General features: G+C 36.1%; 1 protein-coding gene across 2 annotated transcripts in view; it reads right to left on the minus strand.

Moving 5' to 3' along the window:
• The window catches only part of PCMTD1 (protein-L-isoaspartate (D-aspartate) O-methyltransferase domain containing 1), a 38,534-nt gene extending 28,691 nt beyond the window's left edge, over positions 1-9,843 (minus strand). For both annotated transcript variants that reach the window (XM_006901605.1, XM_006901604.1), the window contains exon 1: positions 9,537-9,843. In XM_006901605.1, the coding sequence (XP_006901667.1) occupies positions 9,537-9,843 (307 nt within the window). The remainder of the gene's footprint in view (positions 1-9,536) is intronic.
• Between the last annotated feature and the right edge of the window lie 2,014 nt (positions 9,844-11,857).

The raw sequence follows: 11,857 nt of genomic DNA on the forward strand, positions 1-11,857 counted from the left end.
CTTTAAATTTCTGCTCATCTACCAAAGAACCACTTAAGGAGGGTTTAAAATATATGATTATCTAACTGTAGCTGAACAGAAATCTTTACATTGCTTGAAAATAATTCCTTTTAAATTTCTATCAGTGTATTATTGTTCAGAAAGTGGACACCTGAGCGAGTTCTGTCAGGCAAACAGCTAACTAGAGAGGACTTAACTGCTAGGGGAATATCAGGTCTGTGTGAAGTTTACTGGCTTTTTGCCAAAATGCTCGCTCACTTATCATTAGCTAAAAATGTAGCAATTCTAACACACCTAAAATTATGGACGTGTGTAAATTATTTAAATGCCTCAGCTAAAAATGTCAAGTGCCAGCATCACACTATTAGTCTTTAGGAAAATCATCAAGCGTCAGCACTGCCAGGCTGATTGTACTGTATTTCCCACTTTTCACCTGGTCTCTCTTCTTACAAATGCTTAAGGATTTAAGAGCTTTCTCTGCCACAAGAGATGACCTTTGGACAGCCACTTTACTTACCCTGGCACCAGCTCTAACCATTTCTACTTACTGCACACTACCTCCACTCAATGCTCCACAGGAATGTAAAACAATCTCAAGTTATACTGGTACATTTTACACTTTTCCAATTCAGCCAACCAAGCTTTCCTCACTTTATTTTTTTTTTTTTTTCTCTACCTTCCCTGCTACACTGTAAGACTCATCTGGTAAGAAACTGTGTCATTTTCATATTTTCAGAACTAATAAACTCAATTAGCCCATTATATTACTAAATATGTAACACACATTGCAGGTGTTTTTATTGATGTTTAAGCAAGCATTCTGAAGAAAAGACCACTTATTAAAAAATGGACATGTTTGAATATTCAAATGGTACGTTTTGTAATCGAGAAAACAGTCAACTTACGAAAACTCAACAGAATGATCAGATACTTAAAGTTAACTAAAAACAATGATTTTAATCAGCTGTATCTGTGTCTTGAGTCTTGGTCAACTGAAGAGCACCTAACAACATCACCTCATTGGTAGCCACTCCCACCCTCCAAAACGATTCACTTCCAAAAACATATTCCAGAGAGAACAGTAAATAAAAGGTTGTGGTTTCATCTAATGAAAGTAGAGAGAATTAACTTCTTTGTAACATTTTTATACTTATAACACACCTGACAGGAACCTGGGTTCTCTGTGACCATGGCATAGAACTCTGGCTGTCCCAGAAACTACTGCCCTACATACACTTGGGGGAGAAGGGAGGTGGTGAGGAAAAAAGTGTTCTGATTGATGTAAGTGTTCTGATCATTCTGCTTCTCATTTTTTTAACTCTCAAACTGTTAAAACTTTATCTGAATATTGGGTTATCTGTCTACTATCACTTAAGGACTTATGATATTCTTCAGAAACAGAGTAAAAATAAAACACTACTTTTTAAGAAGAAAAATAAAAGTGGAAAATATTTAGAAAACTATATAGAGTGACATAAGTTTTTCACTTAGGGTTAAGTTTGAGTATTTTGAGAACTTCAACTTCCACAGGGGTCATTCAAAACATTAAAATGTTGAGGGAAATGGAGTATCATTTTCCTCATTTAAAAAAATTTAAATCAGACTATGGTTACTTAATATTATGTACACAATAAAAATTACTCTTTGATCCTTTTTAAGATATTCTACTGAATGCAAGACATTTTTAAAACCACATAACATTTTAAAAATACTTTTCCATTAAGCATTTAGTTATAATAATAAAACATTCTTATCAAGAGGAAAAATATAACTAGGGATACAGAGATAGTTAAAAACGATTACAATCCCCACAATGATAAAGGTGTCAAGTAAAGAACTTAGGAAACTGGACTTGTATTCAATATTTCAAGCTGCCTAATTCACTGAGGGGGGTTGTATACAAGTTATAGATCCACAGGGATTAGGTACATTATATTCCACTTAAAGACATCAGTAGTTTCTTTTTCCTTTACTAGCTTTCTATTTATTGTCTAAAAGAGTAAAGTGGCAAGTCCTAAAATTAGAGTTGAAAGTCTGTTAAAACTATTAACAGAAGTTTGGTACTTAATATATAATTAATTACAGAAGATACAAAATACAGTTTCATTAATAAATCAAGGATTTAACAATTATGAACACAGAATATTATGCACTAATATTTAGAACATATCACTTAGGATTTTTAAATGTATAGAATCATTTAAGTCAAACAAGATTGTCTTTCATTATCATTTAATATTTTCAATATTACAGATATGTGAGAACAAAAATAAAGCAATGCATTAATAAAGTATCATGAACATGTGATTTAGAATGCCATATACTAGAAAATGATAAAAATTAGTGCAATGCTGATTTTTACACTTCATCTTCGACATCTGTATTAAAAGAAAATTAGAAAAATAAAGCACAGAAAACTAGAAAAGACATTGCTACTTCTCAGAAATGGACTCATTTTTCATCAGGAAATAATTTTCTGATGAAAAAACATTTTCAGTAGTAAATTTCTTTGTGGGTTTTTTTGTTTGTGTTTTAAACGTTAAGGACACTTTAACTCTTTCAGTTAAAAAAAAGGCTGGCTAAAGAAAGATGACAGATAGTAAATACAAAAATATTTTCAAATAAATACATTTCTAATGGAAAGATACAAGTCATCAGAGTGCAAAACAGGAAACTATCTCCAGATGATGTTAACAGGCAAGATGAAGCATAAACTTGATTTTATAATCAGTGGGTTCCAATGTTATTTCGCATTTATCAAAGCACAAATATTTAGCTCTAAAATACACTGGGTTTAAATTTTAAAATACATTCTTTTTAAAAGAAGCAAAACAATGGTAGTAAATGACAACTATCTTTAAAGCTAAATATTAAAGATGAACATATTTAGAAATCAACAATTATTAAAACAAATGGTAAAAAACAGTCTAGTGCATTTTTAAAGTAGATAAAACCTCATTTATTTAGAATAACAAATATGGTGAAAATTTAAAAAATAATCTAGACACTATTTTTCTTTTGGAGCAATTAGATTTAGTAATCTAGCTCACTTACCACCCAATTAGCCAACAGCAAAAATGATACATAAAAGCCAGTAATTAGTAGGTTGAGGCATCAACTGTTCATCTGTTTCTCATTTACACTGATGCTGATTCCATATGACACCTAGCACCTGAGCTCCACCATCTGCCAGAAGTCTAAGAAGGCTGTGTGAGAAGACTCCTGAGGCAGGTCAGGGAAACCTAAGTGGCTCACCATGCGTAACTCCACGCCAGCGAGCCAGGCTTCTTATCCTTCAAAGTTTGAGATCATTTTGGCCTCAAGACCTCTAATCATTCACTTTACCAGATAAAACTGCATGCTGACTGCTGGCACCATCTATTTTCAGGACTAGTTGATTTGGCAGGTGAGTTGTTATATACTGGTACACTACATTTGGATGAAGCTCTCTCAAAAAAACTTTGCATAAGCATAGGCCCCCAAAAGGTGGGGATGTTGTGGCAAGAGACTGGGCTCAACTGGAAGGAATTTCTCCCTTAAAGTCAGGACGTCAGTGCATTCATCACTAAACAGAAGGTGGAGTACACCCTGGGAGAAGAGTCCAGAGGTCCCCAGTCAAATGGCTCTCCCCTCAGGGGTGCTGAACAGGCAGCTGGAGAAACTGCTGAAGGAGAACAGCAGTGATGAGTTAGTGTGCCAGTGGATCGAGGCTAATCTGAGTGAGCAGAAGGTAGCCTCCAACACAGTAGTTCGATTCCTCATAACGACTGCTATTCTACAATTATCTTTGAGAATCCCCTCCTAGTCGATGTTGAAGTGCTGAAAGCACTAGCGAAACTGCTACAGAAATACCTGTGATGAAAAAAAGGAGCTCCAGGCACTCTATGCCATCCAGACCCTCATTGTGACCTTAGAACAGCCTGCCAACCTGCTTCAGACCTTCTTTGATAAGCATGTGGTCAAAGAGGACGCCTTCTTTTTTTTTTTTTGTTTACCCTAACCCTAACCCTACCCCTAACCCCTAAGCCTGACAACCCTAACCCTGACAACCCTAACCCTAACAACCCTAACAACCCTAACCCTAACAACCCTGACCCTGACCCTGACCCTAACCCTAAAAGAGGATGCCTTCTATAGCTCAGAGAGCAGCAAGGACCCTACAGAATGGCAGGCCAAGGGTGTGACCCTCAAATCTCTCACAGCCTTCTTCAAGTGGCTTCCTGCAGCTGAGGAAGAGACGGACCACAACTTAGTGCGGGTGGGGCCGGGAACCTGGAGCCCCATGGACTGGAGGATGGCCCAGCCAGCTGCCAGGATTCCAGGAGGGGTGGCAGCAGCAGCGGCAGTGGGTGCCTACTGTAGTTCGGGTTGTCTGAGCTAATGAAGTGCCTGAAGAGGCAGGATGGCTGTGGGCCAATGTTATTCTGTGCCCTTTTTTTAATTGAAATTTTAATAAAAGTTTATAGAGAACTTGGAAAAAAAAAACAAAAAACCTTGCACAGACATCCTGTATAAAGTTAATTTACAGAAGTAGTCACAGGCAAGAGGTACTTTTTATCTTGCAACAATGAGTGAATGGAAATCCAAAGTCTCTGCAAATTTTCATTAAATAATGAAAAAAATAATTAAAATAAATAACTGAAAGAGCTAAAATTGACAGAAATTTACTACTTATGTTTCTACCACATTATTTGATTCACTTAAGATCCATTTTATTAGCTGAAGCCTAAAAGCAGTACGATTAGGGAGTAAAAAAGGATGGATGCAGGTTCAGGTATTTTAGCTTCCAATCCTGGTTTGTCTTTTCAAACATTAAATAATCTGAAACTAGCTGCTCACTATTTGAAAACCATTACCTAACGTAACCTATAAAATAGAAAACATATCAATTCTACCTGCCTCACAGTGTCCCCGGGAAAATCTTGTAATTATGTAAAAATGGTGTAAACTATGTTATAAATTATTTTGCTTTTCCTTATATTTGCTACTTGTAGAAGCAAGGTAATTGCTATGTAAGTAGTTCTCAATCCTATGTATTAGAATCAGTTGAAAGTCTTTCAATTAAATTTCACCTAGAAGTATACTATATTACAAACTGGATTAAATTTTAAATTGTTTTTAAACTATCGGTCTAAACTATAGATCTTAGCCTAAACAAACAAAACAAAATCCTTACTGATGTGGCCTGAGTTCTGTAGGAATTCCTAACTTTCTCACTAACCAAATAGTCTTTAATTTTTACAAAGCTCAATATAAATAGTTTTTTAAATCTATTTTGGACTTTACAAACCTTCGTTCTTTGGCAAATGACTATCAAGAGTTAATAACAATAAATAAAAAACATTTTCGGCAAAACTAAGTATTACCACAAGGGGGAGTAGGTGAATCAGTTAAATGAGCTCCACAAAATTCGTGCAATATGAAGACACTTAAAAATAAAGCTACTTCCAATAAATTACAGTATTTAATTATTAATCTTATATAAAATAAAATAATCTGAGTAACTTCAGAGGCAGTGTTAGGGGCTGATTAGAGATTTGGTGAGGTGGAGTCAGGCGGAAGAAAGGTTAGAGCAGATGCCAATAGGGTAGACAAAAACAACCAACCAAAAAACCCAAGCAGCCCATGCTGGGGCCAACAAGGGGGAAAAATTAGGTGGAGTTGCTAAAACCTGACTACCCAATCAGCACTGAAGAATAACTTTAGTGAAAATACATGAATGTTCAGGGAGTCACTGTAAAACAATAGAACCAAATCTGAGGCACTGTCCTCATAATTACTTGAAGTATACAAGCATGGAGACAACATTGGTGGCATAGTCCATAGGGGGACTACATGCTGCTAACGCAAAGGCTGAGCCTCTCTGGGGGTTCAAACCCACCAGCAACTCCTTGGGAGAAAGATGGGCAATTTCCTCCCAGGTGATTTACAGCAGTAAAAGCTCAACAGTTTCAGCTTTGAAGTCAGCTCTGACTCGATGGCAATGAAAACGTATAAGCATGTGGCCTCTGGAACTAATTTTAAGTAATTTTTTGTAGATATATTTCCCTCTTTACTTAAACACATCTAAAAAACAAACAAGGGGGGGCAAGAGACAAAGTCAAGATTTATAGATTTACATATTCTTTCTGCTTTAATGTTTGGTTTTTTCCCCTCTTTCTCATTAAATGAATACATCCTATCAAAAGAAGAGTAGGTACAGCTCAGTCCTGACTGCAGGGTTATAAACATCAATTAATTTAGGCAGCATATACAAGTTATATGTGTAATTAAAGACCAGGATTTCCTGCAGCCTAGTAAAAGTATACTACGGATTACTTCCACAAAGGTGTGTTTTTTCATACCATCCTCTGCTTTGATTAACAAAAAAAAAAAGACCAGACAATTAAAACAGACTTGGGGGGGGGGGGAAGAAGAATGAACTGGGGAGGAAGGTAGAGAAAATAGTGCAACAATGAATGAATGAAAACCCGAAATCTCTAAATGTTCATTAAAATTAGTAAAATTTAATAATAATTTAAAAAAAAAGATCGGTACAAATGATTTGCTACAAACGTATATATCTGGCCACAAGAATCTAATCTCTTGGAGATGAGATTAAGAAATAAGAAGGGCACCTTATTGCTAGTAGAGTGGCTGAGCGCCCTTGCCAGAAATACAGGTTTCTGGCTCAAATGGTCTACCCAAACAGAAGCCAGTTCACAAATGCTAGGGAAGGAAAGATGGAACAAGAGATAGTCTGAGGCTGCCAAACATGGTATAATGGGGTTGAGAGACTAGGCTTAAATTCTCAGAAATATACTTGTTTAAGGAAGGCAACTTCCTCTCCCCTCCCCTTCTTTTTAAAACGATGTCTCCTCATTTTCCTTTCATTTCAGCACTTTCTCAAACTCTACAAATTCCTCCAACAGAGACTCGACATATAGGTCTGATAGTTGTCTGGAAATCCCATTCTGCTGAGAAACTTGTTTAGGAAGGAGGATTTTAACTTAATTAAGTGCAATCTTTGAAATCTTTATTGATAAAAATGAAAAATTACTCCAATTATGAGTTGTTACTGTATTTCAAAAAGTGACCCAGTTGTGGAATGAAAGCAGCCCTGATTTATTTTGTGTGTGCATGCCCAGTAAAGTATTTAAAAGATCTGGTAACTTAAGGAAAAAAGGTAAGGAGCTAGTCAGTGCACATGGAAGACATATTACAGGCCCAAAAATGTCTTAAAATGTCATAGCTGACCCTTTAGTAGGTTGTCAGAGGCAGTAAACAGCATAGGAGGAGATTGCCCATCTTTGTCCTAAAGAGCTAGTAGACACAAACCTCATGCCTTTGGGTTGGCAAGGCAACTACTGTTGTTATGTGCCATCGAGTCCCCTGTGACTCACAGAACCCTATGTATAACAACCCTAAACTCTGCCCTCTTCTGTGCCAATCTCACTATCTCTGACACACCGACCCCCATTACCCCAGTCACTGAATCAATCCATCTCATCGAGGGTCTTCCTCTCCTGAGCTGCCCCTCCACACGTCACACTACCAAGCATGACATCCCTCTCCAAGCACTGGTCCCTCTGCAATATGTCCAAAGTATGTCAGACAAAGATTCAGAATACTTGCCTCTAAGGAGCAGCCCAGCTTCACCTTCTCCAGGACAAATATGTTCGTTTTTTTTTTTTAGCAGTCCATGGTATATTCAATACTCTTCTCCAACACCACAGCTCAAAGGCATAAAATTCTCCTTCTATTATCCCTAGTCATTGCCCAGCTCTCTGATGCATAGCAAGTGATTGCAAAGATGCCACCAGAACTCCCTTTAAAAGTTACATGATGTGACCATATAATTTGTTGTCCAAACACTGATACTTGTGGAGAAGGGACAGCATTAATACTGATGCTAGAGTTACAGGGCTAAATTAGGATTGTCTTCTGCTAAATGATCTCTCTGAGACGGTATGCCATTGTTAACATTCTTTAATGATTTTTATCACCTTAGAATTATTAATGGCAGCCTCTATACTTTGGGTATAACACCTATTAAAACAAATAACTTTTGGGTTTGTTTTTTTTTTTATGTTGCCTCTTAACCTTCAGACTCACTGGACTGCAGTCCAGGACAAGAGTCAATGTTATGGGTCTAACCATAACTTGACCTTCCTTCTTGATACTCATTCAAAACCAAAAAAACCGCCTTGGCAGTCGATTCAGATGCTTAGCAACTCTACAGGGCAGAGTACAACTCCCCCACAGTGTTGCCAACTGTAAATTTTAACAAAAGGAGACTGCCATATCTTTCTCACATGGAGCAGATGGAAGGTTCGAACTGCCAATCTTTCTAATAGTGGTTGCGCTCTTAACCATTGTGCTAACTAAGCTTGTTTGACTCACACTCAAAATACTTCAAATTCAAACTCACTGCTGTGCAGTCAGTTCCAACTCACAGCTGACCCTTCACTGGGTTTCTGAGGCTGCAAATCTTAATAGGAGGGAAATGTTCATCTTTTATTCCACTGAGCCACTGGTGGATCTGAGGAACAGGAGAAATACAGCAGGCCTCTGGGTCAGCATAGCATCTTGGTACAGACTATGCCACCAGAATTCTCTCTCAGTTAAATACATCAAAGAAATTGATTATATTTCTTAAATCCATGGTTATTCATCCTTTACCCAACATCAAGATATGTCAGCAGATTTCCTTCCATCTGTGTTTTTCCCATATTTTGTATTTCCCAGCTTTCTTTTCTTAGCTATAAGGCCTTAGGCAAGTCATCTAAACTCTTTGCATTTAATGACCTGTCCTGTATGAGAAAACTAATACTACAAGCTTTGCAGAAGAACTAGGAAAACTAAGTGAGTGATTACATGTCAAGTGCTTAAAACAATGTCTAGCTCTCATAGGTGACACACACTAATCTACAAGAGGGTAAAGATTTTAGTTTTTCCATTGTTTTTCCTATGTTGGCCGGCGTCTGGAACAACGCCTGAAAAAGCAGATAGATAGGGTAGAGAATTGGTAACTACACTGAAGTTAAGTAAAGATGTACTTCTTTCCGGTAGAATCACTGATAAGTACACTGAAATTTAATTAAGAGGTATTTCTTCTTCTACATATTTTTCCCTTTGCTCTACTCCATCAGTGCCACGTATTATATCCTATACACATCCAACTCTCCAACAACAAAATCAAAACAATCCACCTATTATTTAAAATGGGCCACTGTTAACTATCAAACTTTCTAAACCACATAGCAAATAATTCTTTTCTAAAGCAAATAATTTAACATTTCATAGTGCCTATCAATTGTTTAAATACAGACAGTTCTGGGCTGGAGAACAGTTCCAAGAGCTATTGTTAAGCTTAGGGTTACATGCAGGGCTGGGGATAAGAAGATTATTGCCTTATGTATCTACAATTAAGTAAGGAAGATTATCACTCCCAGCATATACAAACACATACAAAGTTACAAACCCTGTCAAACACATACAGTAATACAAATTCAGCTTACTCTAGTTTAAAATAGAATTTTACAAAAATAAATTACCTAAAATTAAGCCCACCATTGTACTTAAATATCCGGTTCCACTTCCCAGGTTAAGAAAAGACAATCCTGGTTGAAGTTTCAATGCTTCCATAACTTCAGAATAAATGCAAGGTGCTGACAAGTGAATGTTTCCATGCTTCCAAGCCAAGTCCTTGTAAGCATTGTCTCTGTAGCCTTCCAAATAGTAATCTCCACGGTCGATAGCTCTGAAGGCTTGCTCCACTCTTTCAGTGCGGATATACTGAGCTTCTTTTAAGTTATCAATTAAGTCATCATTATCTTCTCCAGCACTCACAGCTCCCCCCATGATTGTATTCAAATCAAATCATAAATTAAAAAATATTAGCAGAAATGGCTTCAATAATGGTGTGATTTTTTTTTTCCTCTTAATATTGCATTTGCTTTCCAAAAATTACATTAATCCTGAAAGGGAAGAATAAAAACAAAAAAAGTTTAAATTAATGCTCAAAAGAAAATTCTAGTTTATTAAATATGTAATAGTCATTATCATTAACTATCATTGCCCAAGGGCATATTCTATGCCAACATTGCATTAAGCTCCTTACATACATTCATTTATTTTGAAAATAACTAGGTAATATAGCTTAAGTATTATCTTCTTTTTACAGATGGAAAAACCACACCACAGAGAAATCACCTAGTACATCTATGTTCATCATGGTAGCCATTAACCACACATGGCTAGTTAGATTTAAATTATAAATAAATAAATAAACTTAAAAATTAGTTGCTTAGGTTAGCAGCCTAGAACTTAACCACAGCATCATCATAGCTTCTAGCCAAATTTCAAATGCTATAAGGCTACACAAGCAGGTAGTTGCTAATACAATGAATATTCAATTCTAGGTCAGCGTTTTGAACTTGGACTCTTCAAAACTAAAAGTTATGTGGCTTTCTTTAGAGAACAGTAATCCTAGTTTAACATGCAGCATCCTGATTTAAAATTCATAATTTGAAAAATCCACTAACAATTCCAAATTGCACTACATAAATTCAAAACATTAAGATGCAGAATAATATATCTACACACAGAAAAAAAAATGTAAAAACAGAGCCACATTAGTTCAAGTACTAGAACATATGCTACATTCAAGCACTAGTATGTTCACAGACAAGTACACAGAGTATATATTTCTATAACAAATCACACTTCCCCAACGTGTGAATGGAAACATAAATGCAACCTAACTAAATTAAGTAACACTTTTAATACACCATATTAAATTATCAGCTTAAGCTTTATTCAATTAAATAACACACTATCAAGTCATTTCTATTCATAGGATCTTGTAGGATAGAGTAGAGGAGAACTGAGTAAAACTGCCCTTTATCTTTTTCAAGGCTGTAAATCTTTAAGGAAACAGATTCCCTCATCATTCTCCTGAGGAATAGCGAGCTCAAACAACTTAACTTTTGGTTAGTAGCAAGCTCTAGTAAGACAACACTACTAAAAAGTAGCCAACTCTCGGTTAAAAGTCATTTTGTCCTTCCCTTGGGATTTTTGAGATTGTCACGTTTTATGAAGAAGACTGTCCATCTTTGGCCAGTGGAGTGGACTTGTGGATTCAACTGCCAACCATTTTTTTGTTAACAGTCTGATGTTACACACTGCATCACAAGGGTTTCCTACAGTGCAACTTAACAACAAACAGATAAAAGCTCAACCTCACTGCTCACGGAACAGGTAGTAACAGGCTACAGACAGCACCAGGGACTGCCTATTTTTCTCCAGCAGAGTTGCTGGTAGATTTGAATTATATAGAGGCAAGGCCTTTGGGTGAACCAGAATTCAACTATGGCTGACAAGAAAATTAACATATGAATTAAAGTTTCAATTACTAAATAAGGGAAGTCAACACATGAAAAATACTAATTGAAAACACAAATTACAATAGCAATTGCTCTCTTATCTGGATTAAGACTAAAGAAAATCAAAGATTCAAAGAAAATAGTGTAAAAGATTTAAGAAAAATTTTAAAAAGCTGTGAGCATATAAAAAAGGAAAAAGACATAAATGTAAGTGTATAGTAACATCTACACACTAACACTGGTATGGTGATATTGTTACTTCTAAGTTTTATTAATTCACTTCTGACTCATAAGGACCCTGTATGACAGATCAGAACTTCCACATAAGGTTTTGTAGGCTGTCATCTTTATGGGAACAGATCTTTTTCCACTGTATTGCTCGGGCCTCTTTCTAGAACAACAAATGTAAGGCAATTATTTTTATTTTTTAAATAAATTTTTTATTTCATACTGGTTTACTTACAAAAAAAAATACCACGTGAACTAAGCCT

This window comes from Elephantulus edwardii, unplaced genomic scaffold (genome assembly GCF_000299155.1).
Source record: "Elephantulus edwardii isolate Elephantulus edwardi_28Jun2011 unplaced genomic scaffold, EleEdw1.0 scaffold00338, whole genome shotgun sequence".
NCBI classification, from domain to species: Eukaryota; Metazoa; Chordata; class Mammalia; order Macroscelidea; family Macroscelididae; genus Elephantulus; species Elephantulus edwardii.